This window comes from Scyliorhinus torazame, chromosome 11, assembly GCF_047496885.1.
Source record: "Scyliorhinus torazame isolate Kashiwa2021f chromosome 11, sScyTor2.1, whole genome shotgun sequence".
Classification (NCBI taxonomy): domain Eukaryota; kingdom Metazoa; phylum Chordata; class Chondrichthyes; order Carcharhiniformes; family Scyliorhinidae; genus Scyliorhinus; species Scyliorhinus torazame.
This window is the reverse complement of record NC_092717.1, coordinates 108,472,572-108,489,981: the sequence shown is the minus strand read 5'-3', so window position 1 is coordinate 108,489,981 and position 17,410 is coordinate 108,472,572. Positions and strand designations below refer to the sequence as shown.

At 48.2% G+C, this 17,410-nt stretch overlaps 1 protein-coding gene across 13 annotated transcripts in view; it reads left to right on the top strand.

Annotated features, from left to right (window-relative positions):
- Positions 1-17,410, top strand: part of sulf1 (sulfatase 1) — an 821,278-nt gene that overhangs the window by 761,624 nt on the left and 42,244 nt on the right. For 12 of the 13 annotated variants that reach the window (XM_072467605.1, XM_072467606.1, XM_072467604.1 and 9 more), the window contains 5 exons: positions 1,290-1,500; positions 6,547-6,787; positions 6,985-7,081; positions 8,403-8,497; positions 15,754-15,828. In XM_072467605.1, the coding sequence (XP_072323706.1) occupies positions 1,290-1,500; positions 6,547-6,787; positions 6,985-7,081; positions 8,403-8,497; positions 15,754-15,828 (719 nt within the window). The remainder of the gene's footprint in view (positions 1-1,289; positions 1,501-6,546; positions 6,788-6,984; positions 7,082-8,402; positions 8,498-15,753; positions 15,829-17,410) is intronic. The other variant, XM_072467609.1, reaches the window with a different exon arrangement.

Genomic DNA, 17,410 nt, shown 5'->3' with positions numbered 1-17,410 from the left:
TCAGGGCGGTTGCCGCCAAGTGTACGTACAGGGTGTGCTGATCTGCTCACTGTTGCCTCTTATAGCCAGAAGACTGCACAACCGATTATGCGGCGAATCGCATCTTAAATGATGTTACCAGCTGATGGGCGAGCAAGAAGAAATTCTTCTTCCAGGAACATCACGACCCTTAGCTCCGCGACCCTTCCGACACCTGCCTGCAGCCCACCCGCACTTTGAAAAACCCTGATTTAGATCATATTCTGTCTGAACAGTCACAGCACCCACAAAACATGTATCTTATTTAAACATGGATTGTTCATTGTCAGTAAACTGTGACGTTCAAACAGTTAACACATTTGTTTGAAATTCCCTCCTTGGTTATTCAGTGCTTTTATCCGACTTACCTTAATTAATAAGCATTTTGTGCAATAACACCTCAGTGTAATTTCTGGGGTAAATGTCCAAGATTACAGCAGTAACTACACTTCAACACTATTTTGGGGGCGATTCTCTGAGCCCTGCGCCGGGCAGGAGATTCGCCGCAACCGGGCCCTGACGCGCGATTCTCCGAGGTGTGGAGAATCGGCGCCATTTGCGCCGGCGCGTTCGGCGCACCGCGGGCCGCTGGAATCGGCGGGCCACCGATTCTCCAGCCTGGATGGGCCCAGCTGCCGTGCCGATACGACAGAGTCCCATCGGCGCCGTTCACCCCTGGTCGCTGACAGCGGGAACTCTGTGGGAACGGTTGGGGGGGCGGGGGAGGGGGCGTCCGGTGGGGTCTGGCCCGTGATCTGGGCCCACCGATCGGCGGGCCGGCCTCTTCCCCCCCCCCCCCCCCCCCCCCCCAATCCCCCCGGGCCTTCTTTCTGGCGTGGCCAGCCCCTGAACACCGACCCCATCTTGGGTCGGGGCCGGCACGCATAAGAAGTCCCCCGTGCATGCGCAGGTTGGCGCGACGTCCATTTGGCGATACGTAAGGGGACTGGAGCGGCTTGAACCGCTCCAGCGCCGTCCTGGCCCTCAGTGGGGGCCAGAATCCGTCGTACCCGGGCCCGGTTCGCAATGTCGTACGGCGCGAACACTTGGGCTCAATATTGGAGAATCACCCCCTTTATATTTGTAAAATAGTTTGAGACAATCTGAAAGGGGCTATATAATGTAAGCTCTTTCTATCTTGCGTATTAATTAGTATTAAAAAAGAAATGCATCAGCAGAGTAAAGTTTTCTTCGATTGATTCTGTGAGAACTAATGTTAGTTCTTTCATGTGATAATTGTTTTTTTTTTACCTCTTGTTAATTTTTATCAGAAATGGCAGTGTGTTGAAGACGCTGCAGGCAAGCTTCGACTCCACAAATGCAAAGGGACAACCAAAATACCCGCTGGCAGCAAGAAAAGTAGAAGTCTGCGCACTCAGACCTACAGCAGTAAGGGTTGTGAGTGCTCAGACAGTAACTACAGGATGAGTCCATCTGAGAGAAGGAACCAGAGACAGTTCCTCAGGATCCACACTACTCACAGTGAGTACAGAACAACCTGTGACCTTGTATGAACTGTTGAGCAGCTCTTTGGAAATGGGCCTTTGCTGCCATCTAGTGGATTGCAGCCAAAACTGTCACCGGTGCCATTTAGATTTAAGAGCTAAATGAAAATTTGCATGGGGCAAAACAATAAAATCTAGGAGAGAGATGCAGACTAAGAAGATAACTATGTTTTTGGTATAAAATCATACGCTGAAAGTAACAAACTCAGGAAATAGATTTACTATACCAGCACAGAATAGTGTCAGTCCTGTTATCAGGTTAAACTGGATCCTTCTTATTCCTCAGTATTTTCATTTTATATTGTGTGTCTGAAGTGTATTTCTCATATATTTCCTTGCGAAAACAAATGACAACGCAATAGCAAGTGAGCAGACAATAGCTTTCCCTGTCATTTCCTTTATGTGTGTTTTAGTCATGTGAACACGTGTCTTAAAATAATTGAGATTGTGATATTTGTAACTTACTGCTTGCACTGGTATGATGGTTCACTTTGCTGTTTTCGCTCCCTGATTGTTCCTTTCCGATACTTGTTTTTGTGTTACTTTGAATCTGATGTGGCTATGACTCTCTTCTGCTGGTTCTCTTCATTTACATTTCTATTCTGGCACTCTCCAACGGGTTCAACAAGACACTCAAGGCTGCTTCAGTGCAAGCCCCATCCTACTCCCATCGACCTTCCTGTCCAGTGTACACAATCTTCTTCCTATTCAACTCACCCTTCCCATAGCAGACACTGAACTCTGTGCCAGCCGATCAGTTCTCACCATCCCTTTACACATCATCTCCTCGAATGCCCATTCACTTGTGAACAAGGCCCTCGCCATTGTTAACACCCCCATAGGGGCTGAGAACTTATAAAAAGTGTCCTGCTTAAAGGATTCACATGACAAGATTTTAATTTTTAAGACTTTCATCATAACAAACTAAAATCAACATCGACTGAACATTACTTAGTAGACAACTAGTGCACTAAACTGTAGAACATGTATACCTCATTAGTTTCTTAACACAACTGATAACTCCACTCCACTTTTACGCATTATGCCCCACCTCCACAGAATTGTAGTCCCCCACCACCAAACTCACCCTGAGGAGGGCATTAAATTATGTAATCAGTCTCTCTCTCTCTCTGTCCAGGGTTCATGAATCTGTAACTCAGTCTGTAAGTCTGCACATAGACAGGTCAGCTACCTTTGTCTTTGTGTACAGGTGTTAATCTGGAAGTAGGGCTTCCAGTAGGACAGGTGCTGAGCCCCCAGTCCCCAGGCCAACAAGGTCACATTTTTATCGGGCAGAATTAGTGGGAGGTCACAAGCTCCATTTTATCTGGAATTAAAAGGAACAGTTGAAAACATAACCATCTTATAATGTCTAGCAGCCATAACACCATCCATGAGTTTGTCGATGATTGCATCGATATAATGGCCTTAATGTAATCCTGGCTGAGGAGCAACAACAGCTTGTCACTTATTGAGAACTCCCTGCTTGGCTATACCTCCCACTTCTTGCCCTACCAAGTCTGTCACAGTGATGGTTTGGCACTTGCCACCAGATCACACCTTGGAGCCTGTAATTCCTGTAGTTCTTCCTCATCCTTAGAACATCTCACCTGGTTTAACCCCTCTTGTGCCTTTCAAAATCATTGTTCCCAACTATACTGAGCCAAGTACAATAGAAATATTCTCACTGTGATACTTTTGCTGCTTTCTTCCCTCAACTGCTGCATCAAATGACTTCTCATCCTTGGTGCTTTCAACTTCCATCTCGACTCATCGTGCCCTTTCCCCTTTGACTTCCTTCCATGTAAACTCCCCAGCTCAGATTCACGTGACCCCCTTGTTCATTCCTTCTCCCATCTCCACTGGTTTTGTTAATCCATGGTATCATTTATGGATAAGACTGTCTCTGATTACTTCTTTGTTTCACTCATTATCCCCATTTCCCCTTCCATGCCCCAACCCTGTTTTCCTGGAAAACAATATCTCCCAATTCACTTAATACTCCATTTTCAAAATCCCAGCTGTCTGGCCTTTGGATCTCCATTCGCCAAGCATTCCTGCAGCTGCTGATTAGGTGGTAAGAGCAGGTCTCAGCTTTGCGCATTCTATGGATAGCCAGAATACCTCTTTGGATAGATAAGCTATCCATTTTGGGCCTCTGACCGAATATCTCCTTATTCAGGTTTCACCCTGGGATTGTAAAATCCAACTTGAGTGGGGGCCGCTAATGATTTAAATGGGCAAGTGTCTTCGTGAACGACTCATGTGCAAAATGCACCCCGCTCCCATTCCTGCCCTCACAAAAATGGGAAGTGCTGTGTTTGAGGGTATAGCACGTAATTTCCCAGCTCATCCACCACTACGATGCAGAGGCTCTTGGTCATGCCAAAAACCCAGACAATAGTGTTCACATGCTAAAGAATCAGGGGCGAGATTCTCCGACCCCCCGCCGGGTCGGAGAATCGCCGGGGGCTGGCGTGAATCCCGCCCCCACAGGTTGCCGAAGTCTCCGGCACCGGATATTCGGCGGGGGCGGAAATCGCCGCACGCTGGTTGGCGGGCCCCCCCCCGCTCGATTGTCCGGCCCGGATGGGCCGAAGTGCCGGCGCTAAAATGCCTGTCCCGCCGGCGTAAATTAAACCACCTACCTTACCGGCGGGACAAGGCGGCGCGGGCGGGCTCTGGGGTCCTGGGGGGGCGCGGGGCGATCTGGCCCCGGGGGGTGCCCCCAGGGTGGCCTGGCCCGCGATCGGGGCCCACCGATCCGTGGGCGGGCCTGTGGTGTGGGGGCACTCTTTCCCTTCCGCCTCCGCCACGGTCTCCACCATGGCGGAGGCAGAAGAGACTCCCTCCAATGCGCATGCGCGGGAATGCCGTCAGCGGCCGCTGACGCTCCCGCGCATGCGCCGCCCGGAGATGTCATTTCCGCGCCAGCTGGCGGAAATTCGTCCGGCGCCGACCTAGCCCCTTAAGGTTGGGGCTCGGCCCCCAAAGATGCGGAGCATTCCGCACCTTTGGGGCGGCGCGATGCCCGTCTGATTTGCGCCGTTTTGGGCGCCAGTCGGCGGACATCGCGCCTTTTCCGGAGAATTTCGCCCCAGATGTTACTGTCAGTGTTTTACTGTCACACTGAAAGTGGAATTGTGGTTTTGTTACTTTTAACAAGGGGAATGAAGAAAGGTTCCCTCAGTCCCAACTTGCTTGCTTTCTCTTCTGAAGGATCTTGCAGAGTGCATTTCTCATTGTGACTGCAGCTCTTTAGCATTTCACGCTTCATCATTCATGCGTACGCCTAGATGGTTGTGCGGGCTGTTCAACCATGGAAATGCACCAAAGCTGAGCCCATTGTTCACAAGTGCACATTCCATCCAGAGGCATTGGCGCCCAATCAGGATTGGGAACTATGACTGATTCAACCTCTCTTCCCACCCTGTAGGCACTGAGATCCACTGTAACACCCATTCTATTGATGCAGCTAAGATCAGCTAACTCAGACTAGATTGTGGGCAAAACCAGGGTACTGCTGGTCTGTAAGGCCTAATGCTAAATTAAACACTAATTTTTCAGGTTGAAATCTAGATATCCTAGGAATAATGTGCTGCTCCTTATAATACTTCATCGCAGGAGAAAAAAGGGAACTGGATAATTTTTCTATCATTTTAAAAGCAGTTTTAAACGCAATGACATTTATCAATAATAATCTTTATTGTCACAAGTACGGTTACATTAACACTGTAATGAAGTTACTGTGAAAAGCCCCTAGTCGCCACATTCCGGCGCCTGTTCGAGTACACTGAGGGAGAATTCAGAATGTCCAAATTACCTAACAGCACATCTTTCGGGACTTGTGGGAGGAAACCGGAGCACCCGGAGGAAACCCACGCAGACACGGGAAGAACGTGCAGACTCCGTACAGACCGTGACCCAAGCCGGGAATCGAACCTGGGACCCTGGAGCTGTGAAGCGACAGTGCTGCCCACTGTGCTACCGTGCCGCTCATAGTGTTTCAAGTGCACCTCACGAAGGCTAGAATAATGAGACGTTTTTTCAATGGGGTGGGGGGTAGACGAGGTCGGTGTTCAAAGGGGAGTGGGCACACCATGCACACATGTTCTGGGCGTGCTCAAAGCTGGTGGGCTTGCGGAGGTCCCTTTTTGATAACATGTCGGCAATCCTGAACATCAAACACTCATCGAGCCAAAGAAAGTATAAAATATTATTCTCACTGCTTTTCCACAGGCAGAGGTAGCTTGTCCATCTATTGCTGATCATCAATTCTCCAGTCAGTGTGCATCCTCTGATTGCTCCCAAGCTCATAGCACCATATAATCAATCGTGACTTGTCCCATGTCATGGATCTTCCAGGAGCACAGTGGGCTCTCAGCAGAGCTTCAGGAATTTGAATTCAGCCTCAGCTCTTAGTTTAACTCCACCACAATCACTGGACATGAAAAGGTCATGTGATGCAAGCCAACTTGATGGGTGCCAATGGCTATGGAGAGGTTTGTAGCCCTCACAATCCTGCTGTCTTTCAGTCAGTGGCAGAAAGAGTTGGCAAGAACAGGGGCAGATAAACTTTGAGGAGTGGTGGTTTGTCTGGATTTTCCCAACCATCTGGGGACAGCAGGTTTCTGGTGACCTGCGCCGTCCTGCCTTGGCATTTTTCACACCCCGCCAAACAGAGATTTGGGCAGACGAGTGGTGTTCTTCCTCACTGAACGTAGCTATGCCAGTGTGAGGCAGTGTTAACTGTAGGGTGGGACGTTCCATCCACCCCTCCGTGGTGCGCTTTGCGAAGGCGGCCTGCTTTAGCCGGCACTGGGACCTGCCATCAGTGTCAACGAGGTTTCCCGTTGTCCGCACCCTCTGCAGTGGGGTGGAGGGGTCGCTGCTGGCGGGACTGAAAGATCCCGCTGTAGAGAAGGACCAGAAGATCCCGACCATTGTGTTTTCACCGTCCCTGACTGAGTTGTCTTCATGTTTCATGGCATCTGTATTAATGTGTCCTTTCCCTTCCAAACAGAATTTAAACCTCGTTTCATTCACACTCGACCAATCCGCTCCATTTCAGTCGAATTAGAAGGTGAGATTTATGACATTGACCTGGAAATTAAAGAACTCAAGTCACTGATGCCAAAAAATACTAGCACGCTTTATCAAGAGGAAAATCCAGCTGAAGAGGGAGATGAGGACAATGAAATGATTGCTGAGGACAGCAGTAAGGCTGATGAGTCAGTGCTAGATTCGGTCAAGGTCACACACAAGTAAGTCTGGCTTGCTCACTGAGCAATTATGTTCTATAAGCTTAGAGATCTAGCTTTCCACTGCAGCACTGCCTTGAAGGTATTTATAACGTGCCCTCATTGCTTTTCTGTTTTAAAAATCTCTGGTTTGACCCACCAAATTTCCTGGTGTGTATTGTTGATGTGTTTTATTCTCTTCACTTGTTTCTTTCCTGAAGGTGCTTCATTCTTGCCAATGATACAGTGCATTGTGAGAAAGAGCTTTATCAGTCAGCGAGAGCGTGGAAGGATCACAAGAGCTACATAGACAAAGAGGTTAGTCATTTTCAAATCAGCAGTCAGCTGATGTTATCGATGACAGGCAAGAGATGGGATTCCACCAGGTCAAAAGAGGTCTCGCCCACTAGTCGGGGAACCGGTGGCGATCCCCCATCTGTTCCGCAGGGGGAGGCCTTATGCAATCAAGCGTCTTCCAGCCACTTAATTAGTTACTGTTGGATCTGCACTGCGATTGAGGTCCCCAGCAGCAGAAATCCTGCCCTCTGCGAGCTGCCAGCTGGGCAGAGGGCAGCAGCTCCTCATGTTGCCAGCATCAGCGGGAGTAATGGTTGCTGGCGTCAATGCATCTACCAGAGGCCCAGGATCAGTGTGGGATCCCAGACGAAAGTTGAGGATGGGATAGGGATTGTGGGGTGTGGGAGGGACGGGTGGGGGGGGGGGGGGGGGTCACAGGTGAGGGAGAAGGGGGTCAGAGGAAAGGGTATGTGTGGCTCTGCCACCACCCCTCTGCCCAATGCCAGGTACCCTCAATCAGGCACAGTGCGGGTGTGTTGAGCAGCCTTCAAAGGGCACAGGAAAGCTGTGATCTTCATTTAACCCCTGAACCTAAATTGCAGTGGGCTCACTGATAAAAGGTGTCAATTGGCTCATTAATGAGCCTAATTGACATCCCACCACTGCCGGTCAGAAATCTCACAGCGGCCACTTTCGCCCTCCGACTTAATGGGAGGGGGGATTTATCACTGCCAGCAACCAGGGCCTTTTCTAACATTAAATGGGTCGGACCACTATATTTCCCATCCCGCCAGGCTGTACAAAATCCAGTCAAAAGAGTTTCTAGTCACAGTGATTTGCTCTTCCCAGTGGAAACGCAGGAATTGACAGGAAAATCTCCTGCTGGGGGAATGCAATCAAATGGCTGAATTACACTGGAAGATATTGAACAGACAGTCGCCTTGAGTTCAGCACTACAGTCTTTCTATACTTTGGTAAAATTAATCTTGATCAACCCTTGCGGTTGGTATGATGGAGCACAGTTGGAGATCCAGTGAGATGTTTTTGGAAGGCGTTATTAGGGAAAATAAATTTAGATTTATTGGCTGGAGTGGACAGGCTAATTTCACATCATTCCAGTATTCACGTTAGAAAATCAACAGCCAGAGGCAATTATCACGACTCTTCCTCTGATCAACATAAAACTGCCACATGAAAGCTAGGACTCTGTTCCAGCAGACTTGGAAAAACCAACCAGTGGACAGGGTCGACCTGAAAATAACTCTCACCGTAATCAGTGAAATAATGGTATTTTGGCAATTTTGAAACAAGAGAAAAACATATTTTTGGCTCTCATTTGTAGATTGAAGCTCTTCAAGACAAGATAAAGAATCTGAGAGACGTGAGAGGCCACCTAAAAAGAAAAAAGCCTGAGGAATGTGATTGCAACAGGAAGAGGTCTGTTTGTTTAATATGCTATATGATCACAATCGCTCCTTTTAATATTAAGGCAATTTCCATCTGCCTTACTCCTGGACAACATTAATGCAAAGTGGAGGAAGATGCAGGAAGACCCATGACACACTGTCTCTGCCCCTTCGGGTCACCTAGGTGGGTGGGGGTTGGGGCGGGGGTATATCTCCTCTTCCAGCTGCAAGGGTTGAAAGAAAGATAATGGCACCCACCGCCTCATTGCTAGGCAGGTATCCATTAGGAAGTAAGCACTCATTCCATAGAATTCCTACAGTGCAGATGGAGGCCATTTGGCCCATTAAGTCTGCACTGATCCTCTGGAAGAGCACCCTACCTAGGCCCAGTTCCCCGCCCTATCCTGTAACCCCACCTAACCTGCGTATCTATGGGCACTAAGGGGCAATTTATCATGGCCAATCCACCTAACCTGCAGATCATTGGACTGTAGGAGGAAACCGGAGCACTTGGAGGAAACCCCTGCAGACACGAGGAGAATGTGAAAATGCCACGCGGTCACTCACGGCGGGAATAGAACCGGGGTCCCTGGCAGTTTGAGGCAGCAGTGCTAACCACTGTGCCACCATGCTGCCCATTTCCTGAGGCACGAGGACACAGATGTGCTAAAACAAACTAAGCTCCCTTTTTTTCTGGAGCTTCAAGGATGGAGGTCTTCTTGCTCTGCTTTTGCTCAGCAGCTGAAATGCCCAAATTGGTGGTCATTACCACCGCCGCATTCCTCTGGGGCCTGCAGCAGCTGTTTTTCCACTTACACTTTCACTTCCAAATGCTGGGCTTTGGTAGGGACCAGACCTGCATTGGAGAAAATGCCTAGCCGAGTAAAACGGCATCCATCCAGAAATGCAGGTTCAGGTCAGTCAGGCAGAGTGTGCTTCAGATACATTATTCTGTTTGACGAGTCCCCTGACAGAGGAGGGGCAGCGAATTCCAGATCATTACCACTCGCTCTGCAAAATAGTTCTTCTTCACATTCCCCCTGCACCACTTTCCCAAAATCGTAAAATCTGTGTATGCAAGTCCTTGTACAGTCTGCTAATGGGAAGTTTTTCCTTGTCTACTTTATCTAAGCCTGTCGTAATCTTGTACAACTCCATCAAATCTCCCCTCAATCTCCTTTTCGCTAAAGAAAATTACCCCAACCTTCCCTACCTAACCTTGGAACTAAAATCGTCCCCATTCCTGGAACCATTCTGATGAACCTCCTCTGCATCCACTCAAGGACTTCACATCTTTCCTAAAGTGTGGTAACGAGAAATAGACACATTCTAATTGGGGCATAGCCAGAGTTTTATACAAGTTCATCGTACCTTCCCCGACTCCTGCATTTCTTTCATCTTTGTCCTTTTTAGTCCCATTCATGAAGTTCATGTACATAAATGATAAGAAATAGGAGCAGGTGTAGGCCATTTGGTCCTTTGAGCCGACCTCACTACTCAATAAGGTCATGGCTGTTTCGATTGTGGACTTAACTCCACTTTCCTGGCTGCACCACCCACCCCTTAGCTCCCACGTAGATCAAAAATCTGCCTAACGCAGCCTTGAATAGATTTAATGACACAGTCTCCACTGCTCCCTGGGGAAGTGAATTCCAAAGAATACCGACCCTCTGAGATAAGAAATTCCTCCTCATCTCAGCCTTCAATGGGAGTCCGCTTATTATTAAACTGTGTCCCTTAGTTCACTAGATTCCGCCGCAAGGGAAACATCCTCTCAGCATCTACCCTGTCAAGCCCCCTCAGAAGCTTACAGGTTTCAATAAGGTTACCTTTCATTTTTCATAAGAAAACAGGGGCCTAACAAGCCAAAAATGGTGGTGCAGTCACCGTCCCTTCCTCCCAACTATCTGGATCATGCCAGTGAATAACTGAGCAGTGTATCTGTCCAAACAGGACAAAGCTTACTTACAAAATGCAAATTTGGGTCCTATGTTATATTTTGGACCATAATATAATTTTGGCTTTTCACTGGGTGAGTAGAACTCCTTCCTGCTCCATCTAACAGAAATGAGCAAGGAGTGGCTGAACCAGCAGTTATTGAAGTGATCACTGCAGGCTGCTCAGAAAAAAATAATCTTTCAAAGTGTTTGCTAATTGTTTTAGTGGAACTAACTGGAGTATCCTCTTCCTGGCATGTTAGCAGTCTTCTGAACAGTGTCTGTCCCCTGTGGCCCTCCCTTACGATTGCTTTCCTCCCATCTGGTCCACCGTTGGTTAAGTTGATTGCTAAGTGAAAGTTATCCCCTGTGTGTATTGCCCCTGGCACTGCTCGACTGCAAGGTGGCACATCACCTGAAGGGCATGGTTAATTCTGGGAACACAGGAGATCCAGCCCATTATCCCTCCTGGTCTGTGACAAAGCGTTTTGGTTCAAAAGGTTTGGAAAAAATATGTGGCATGTTACACATCTGCTTAAACTGGGTTGTGACTCCCTTCCAACATTTTCATAGTACTGAAATCAGATTTGACATTGTTAGGAAAACAAAGGTAGTTTAAAGAGATTTGCATTTGTATTGGTAAACATTAGAAATAAGGTATAGTTTTAAGTGGGTTTAATTTAATGTTTTGTGCCTGGAAGGGTAAAAGCTGTAGTTAGATTCATGCTGGACAATGGTGTTTATAGGTGTGGATATAGGTTAAGTTCCAACTGCATTTCCATTATGCTTATAGAGGGCTACAGTGTGAAGAATAAATAAAAGGCATAAGCACGTGGGTGTTGTGTAGCAACTGGGACCTTGTAAGGTAGAGAAGCTTTTTACTTTTAGTTTAGCTAATTTGATTGCAGTTGAAGATAGGTAGTGAGAGAGAAGGCAGCTGTCACAGTTCTGCGAGAAGCAGTTGGTTTAGAAGATTAGAGAAGGAACAGCTCTCTCTGCTTTGCTAGACGAAAAGTCGTACCATGGATTATTGATTAATAAAACAAGTGCAGAAATCTGAAGAGCAGATAGTTAAGAAAACTAAAAAAATGAAGTATCCAAGAAATCTGAAGTTAAGTGAACAGAGACCAGGGTATTGTTCAGAATAATTCAAGGAAAAGTAAACTTAGTGCTCTGAGTTAAAGAGGCAATTAGAGTAATCAGATTTAAAGTGGGACAACAGACTTCAGAGGTAAATTAAATATCTGATGCCATTTTAATACTCTGGGAATGGAGAGTTAAAGCAATTATGAGTTTGCACAGCGGTCAAGATAAATAAATCCTAAAGAGATTGGCGTAAAATCCTGGTCAGGATTCACTGTTAAAAGTGGAGAGGAAGCTTTGTTTAAAAGTATCATTTGGAAAACCTGGTCTGGATTTCAAACTGCGAAGGGAAAGCATATTTGTGAGAGATTTTAAATATATATATTTTATTAAGGCATTTATATAAACAACAAACAAAACATAAAAGCAGAAGCAAAATTGTACAACACAGTAAATAACCAGCACCTACACTCCCTCCTGCCCTTCCCCTCCTCCCATCCTGCCTTCCCCATTTTTAGCCCCATTATACCCCCAAACCCCCCCTCCCCTTTCCCTTTTCTGACATCTCAATCCTCCTTAAAGAAGTCAATGAGCGGCTTCCACCTCCAGGCACATCCATCAACCGACCCTCTCAAGATGAACTTGACTTTCTCCAGCCTCAGGAATTCACTCACACCCCCGCCGGTTTCAGTAGCTCCGCATCCCTCCACCCAAGCAAAATCCGTCTCAGGGCTATCATGGAGGCAAAGGCCAAGACATCGGCATCTCTCGCTCCCTGGACCCCCGGGTCTTCCAACACCTCAGATGTCGCTACCTCTGGGCTTGGGGCAACCTTTACCCCCAACACCACAGACATTGCATCCACGAACCCCTTCCCACGCACCATCCACACCTGTCCTCCACTCGCCAAAGAACTTACTCATCTTCGCCACCGTCATGTGCGTCCTGTGAACTACTTTAAACTGAATAAGACTGAGCCTCGCACACGGCGAGGACACATTTATCCTCCGCAGACTCTCATCCCACTTCCCGGCCTCCACCCCCCCCCCCCCCCCACTGCACAGAGCCTCCTCCCATGTCCCGCCCCCCACCCACCCCTGCACAGTGCCTCCTCCCATTTCCGATTCACATCCCCTATCGGGGCTCCTTCCCAATCCATCAGGTCCTTGTAAACCTTGGTACCTTCCCCTCCCCTACTTCCTCCCTCAACAGCTCCTTATCCTGCAGCCCCAAGGGCGGAAACCCAGGAAAGAAAGACATCTCCCTCCTCACAAAATAACCGACCTGCAAGCACCTAAAGCCATTCCCCCCTGGGCAGCTCACATTCCTCCTCCAGGTCCTCTAAGCTCGCAAAGCTGCCCCCTACAACATACCCCCAAACCACCCAATCCCCGCCTGCCGGACCCCCCGAAACCTCCCGTTCAGTGCTCCCCGGTGCAAATCTATGGTTATCACAACTCGATAACCACACCAAGTGCTGCCTCCACTGCCCCCAAACCCTCAAGACCGACACCACCAGGATGATTCCTGACCTGGATTCACACCTGTTGATCATGGGGGGGGGGGGCAAATACTCCAAGTTGGCAACCCCCGCCTGCAAGGCCTTGCCCGCTACAAAAAAGTAAATCCGGGAGTACACCCGGTTCGCATGGGAAAAGTACGAAAACTCCTTCGCCCTCAGCCTCCCAAACCTCCACAGGTCCACCTCCCCATCCGCTCCATGAGTCCCTTCAGCTCTTTCGCCACTGCCGGCACCTTCCCAGACTCGGGATCAACCGGTCCAAACGTGGCTCAGTGACTGTGTTAAAATCCCCCCCCCCCCTCCCCCATGATCAACAGGTGTGAATCCAGGTCAGGAAACATCCCCAACACCCGTCTCATAAACTTCACTGCGTCCCAGTTTGGGACATAATCATTACCAAAACCACTGGCATCCCCTCCAGCTTCCCACGAACCATCACAAACCTCACCCCGCCCAACCCCCCCCCCCCCCCCCCCCCCCGCCCCCCGCAAATCTGCCAAAACGTTCCCCACCTCAAATGCCACCCACTTGTGTACCAGCACCGTCACTCCCCTCATCTTCCTATCCAGTCCTGAGTTGAACATCTGCCCTACCCAGCCTTTCCTCAGCCTTGTCAAATGTTCAAATGCGTCTCTTGTAATAAAGCCACGTCCGTCTTCAAACTCCTCAGGTGCATGAACACACGTGACAGTTTGACCGGCCTATTCAACCCCCTCACGTTCCACGTGACCAGCCTGATTGGGGGGCTCCTTGCCCCCTCTCCCGTGCCAATCAACCATATTCCTTTTTGGGCTAGCCCCTCACTTGTGTCACACGACCCTCCAGGCCCACCCTCGGGTGTCCACCATAATCACTCCCTTTCCAACTACACCACAACAACCTCACCCTTGTCAGCAACCCCCCCCTCAATCTCCCCCCCCCAACAAAACAACAACCCATCCCCCTCCTCTGCAACAACCGACTGACCAACTCCCACTGTGATCTCGTTAACTAGCCCACCCAGCTAGCCTGGCAGCCCCTTCCCAAGGCCTCCAAGCCTCCTACCCCCTAACCCCCTGTTCACACTCCCTCAAGAAACAAAGAAACAGAAAAAGGTGCACTCACCCTTGATGCCCCCCAAACTCCCGACCACCAAGCCCCAACAAAACATTTCAAAGGAGAAAAGCTCTCCATTAACCACCAAAAGAAACCACCTCCTCACACCTCCTCAAAAGTTCAATGTCCTCCTTTCCTCCCAGTCCATTGTCCCTCAAAAACTCCATCGCCTCTTCTAGCATACCAAAATAATATTCTCGGTTCTGGAAAGTATCCCAGAAACGGGCCGGGTACAGCACTTCTTAAAGAGGGCAGTCTTGACCCAGTTAAACCCGGCCCTCCTCTTCGCCAGATCTGCACCCAGGTCCTGGTACACCTGCAACTCATTCCCTTCCCAGGTGCACTTCCTCACCTGCCTCGCCCACCGCAGAATCTTTTCCTTGTCCAGGAAACGGTGCAGCCGCTCCACCATCGTCCTCGGCGGCTCACCCGCCTGTGGCCTGCTCAACAGCTCCCTGTGTGCTTGGTCGACCTCCAGGGGCCAGTCAAAGGAACCCTCCCCCATCAGCTTTTCCAACATCTTGGCCACATATGTGCCGGCGTCCGCTCCTTCGATGCCTTTGGGTATCCCCAGGATCCGCAAGTTTTGTCTTCTAGAGTGGTTCTCCAGATCATCTACTTTCTCCTTCAGCCGCTTTTGGGTCTCCCGCATCACTCCCACCTTGGCCACCAATGAGGCGAACTGCTCCTAGTGCACCCCCACCACCTTCTCCACTTTTTGGATCACCTTGCCTTGCACCACGCAGTGAATCCCCGCTTTAATGGCTCCACCATCCTGGCTAGGTTTTCCTGAGCTTCCCGTCTCTGCTGGCTGAACTTCTCGTTCAAGAAGTCTACCAACTGTTGACCACTGGGCAGGCAGGACAGGCCCCTTACCATCCGCCATCTTAACCTATTGCGCACCAAGATTCTCCTGCTCCACCAGCTCTGTGGATCCATTCACCAGCCACACCAGTGGAGTCTCACTTTCCCTTGGCACTCCTACATCTTTTCCATCCAACCTCCATCCTATGAGCAGGGAAAGGTCCAAAAAAATCTACCTTGAGCAGGAGCTGCCAAATGTGCGACCGCTCACTCCACGACCGCCACTGGAAGTCCCGAGAGAAGATTTTAAAGTGTGTTTTTCGGAGTGGAGTTTGGAAACTCTCACTTGATAATCATTTGGGGAGATTCTGAGAAGACATCCACAAGCATTAACTTGGGGTTCAGAGTGGAGAGTGTCTTTACCCACAGTAATCTTGTGTGCTTAAAAGGGACTTTTTATGGTAATGAGACCATTGTACCTTAAAATATACTTTATAATCCGTGTTAATCTTAAAATCTGTGTGTAATTGTTAAAATAAGGGGGGGGGAGTAAAGGAGTATTGTATATTAATCCAATGTTTCATGTTTAATAAATGTTTTTTTCTTGTTAAAATTAATTTGCGGTCCATGTGCCTCTCCCTCCACCTTTTTTTAAAAGTTACGGTCTTTTGAGCCAGGGTTCCATTCTGGGATCTTCCCATTCAGTTATAACATCAACTGGGATCGTAACACTATGGAGGCATTTAATTCGCTTCTCCTCTTGAGCTGATCTTACTATAGCGTCTTTACTCTTACGAGATGCAATAGTCACAAATGGTGATGCTCCTTTACTTCTATTCAATGTAGTTATTTTAGTAGAGATAAAGGAATGAGAAACCAAGGGAAACTGAAGAACAAGAACAACCATCTGCATCCCTTCAGGTAGGTGTCAGCCTGTTTCAGGACCATAAGTTTGTGGTGATTATAGTTTTACAAAAGATATTCACATCAATAGAGTATGTAAGATATTGGTTTGGAATGTGTACCAACCTTTTAAAATGAATTAAATCACATTATCCTCTCATTGCTTCTGACTGCAGTTTCCATGTTTTACTTTGAAAAATACGTGATTTGTTAACAACCATTTTTTTGCATCCAGCGTCAACGAATGTTATAATGGTATTGGTTACAGAACATAACTGTTAAGGAAGTCTTCGTAGTCTTATGTCCTCTTCTGTATGTAAACAGCAAGTCTCTTTTTAACTATTTATCAATGTTTTTATTTTTATTTCAACTTGGAGGCCATGTGTTGAGGCTCAGAGTCAGGAATTAGGATTAGTGGCAGTTTTCATTCAAATAACGTTTCTGAATTAAGTAGGACTGGCTGCAGCCTGGAAGTTAAAAATATTTAGTTCACCCTGACAGGCTATGGACTCTGCATGCTGAAGCTGGACTTCCAAGGAACTTTCTATGGAGCCTTTAACTTCCAGGCTCTCCTGTCTGGAGCGTTTTCTGGCCAATTTCTTATCCTCTATAGTTTCAGTTGGGAGCTTCTTTCAGTTCAGAATCCATTGAAGATATTCTTTTGGTTTTTTTTCAGCATTCTTGGGAAGTCGAGGGTTTTTGATACCCAGCTGCCACCATGTTGTAATAATGTTGGTCGCAGAACTTGTCTGTTAATGAAGTCTTCATAGTCTTCTGTATTTTAACAGCAAGATTTATTAATTATTTGTAACAATATACATATATTCAGGAAAGGGTACAGGCAAGGCGTTATCTCCATGTCTGTCTTTTAAAAAAATATTTTATTCAAGGCATTTTCATATAAACGAGCAAAAGCAGAAGAACAACCAAACAACTCTATAAACAAACCAACACCCACTCCCACCCTGCTCCTCTAGTGCCAACCACTTCTCACATCCCACCTTACCCCCACCTCCCACTGACCTCTTAAACCGAATTAAAGAAATCAAGAAATGCTCCTCCAGGTGAACCCATCCACCGATCCCCTCAAGAGGAACTTAACCTTCTCCAGCCTCAGGAATTCCACCAGGTCGCTCAGCCACACCCACTTTCGGTGGCTCCGAGTACCACCACCCGGGCAAAATCCTTCTCTGGGTTATCAGGGAGGCAAAAGCCAAAACATTGGTATCCCCCCCCCCACCTCCTGGACTCCCGGGTCTTCCAACATCCCAAATACCGTCACCTCTGGACTCGGACCACCTTCACACCCAGGACCTCGTCGGACATCATATCCGAGAACCCCTGCCAGTACCCTATCAATCTTGGACATGCCCACAACATGTGGCTGTGATTCACGGGCCCACCGCCCACACCTATCCACTACCCCTTCAAAAAACCTACTCATCCTTGCCAGTGTCATATGGACATAGAACATAGAACAGTACAGCACAGAACGGCCCTTCGGACCTTGATGTGCCGAGCTTTGTCCGAAACCAAGATCAAGCTATCCCACTCCCTGTCATTCTGGTGTGCTCCATGTGCCTATCTAATAACCGCTTGA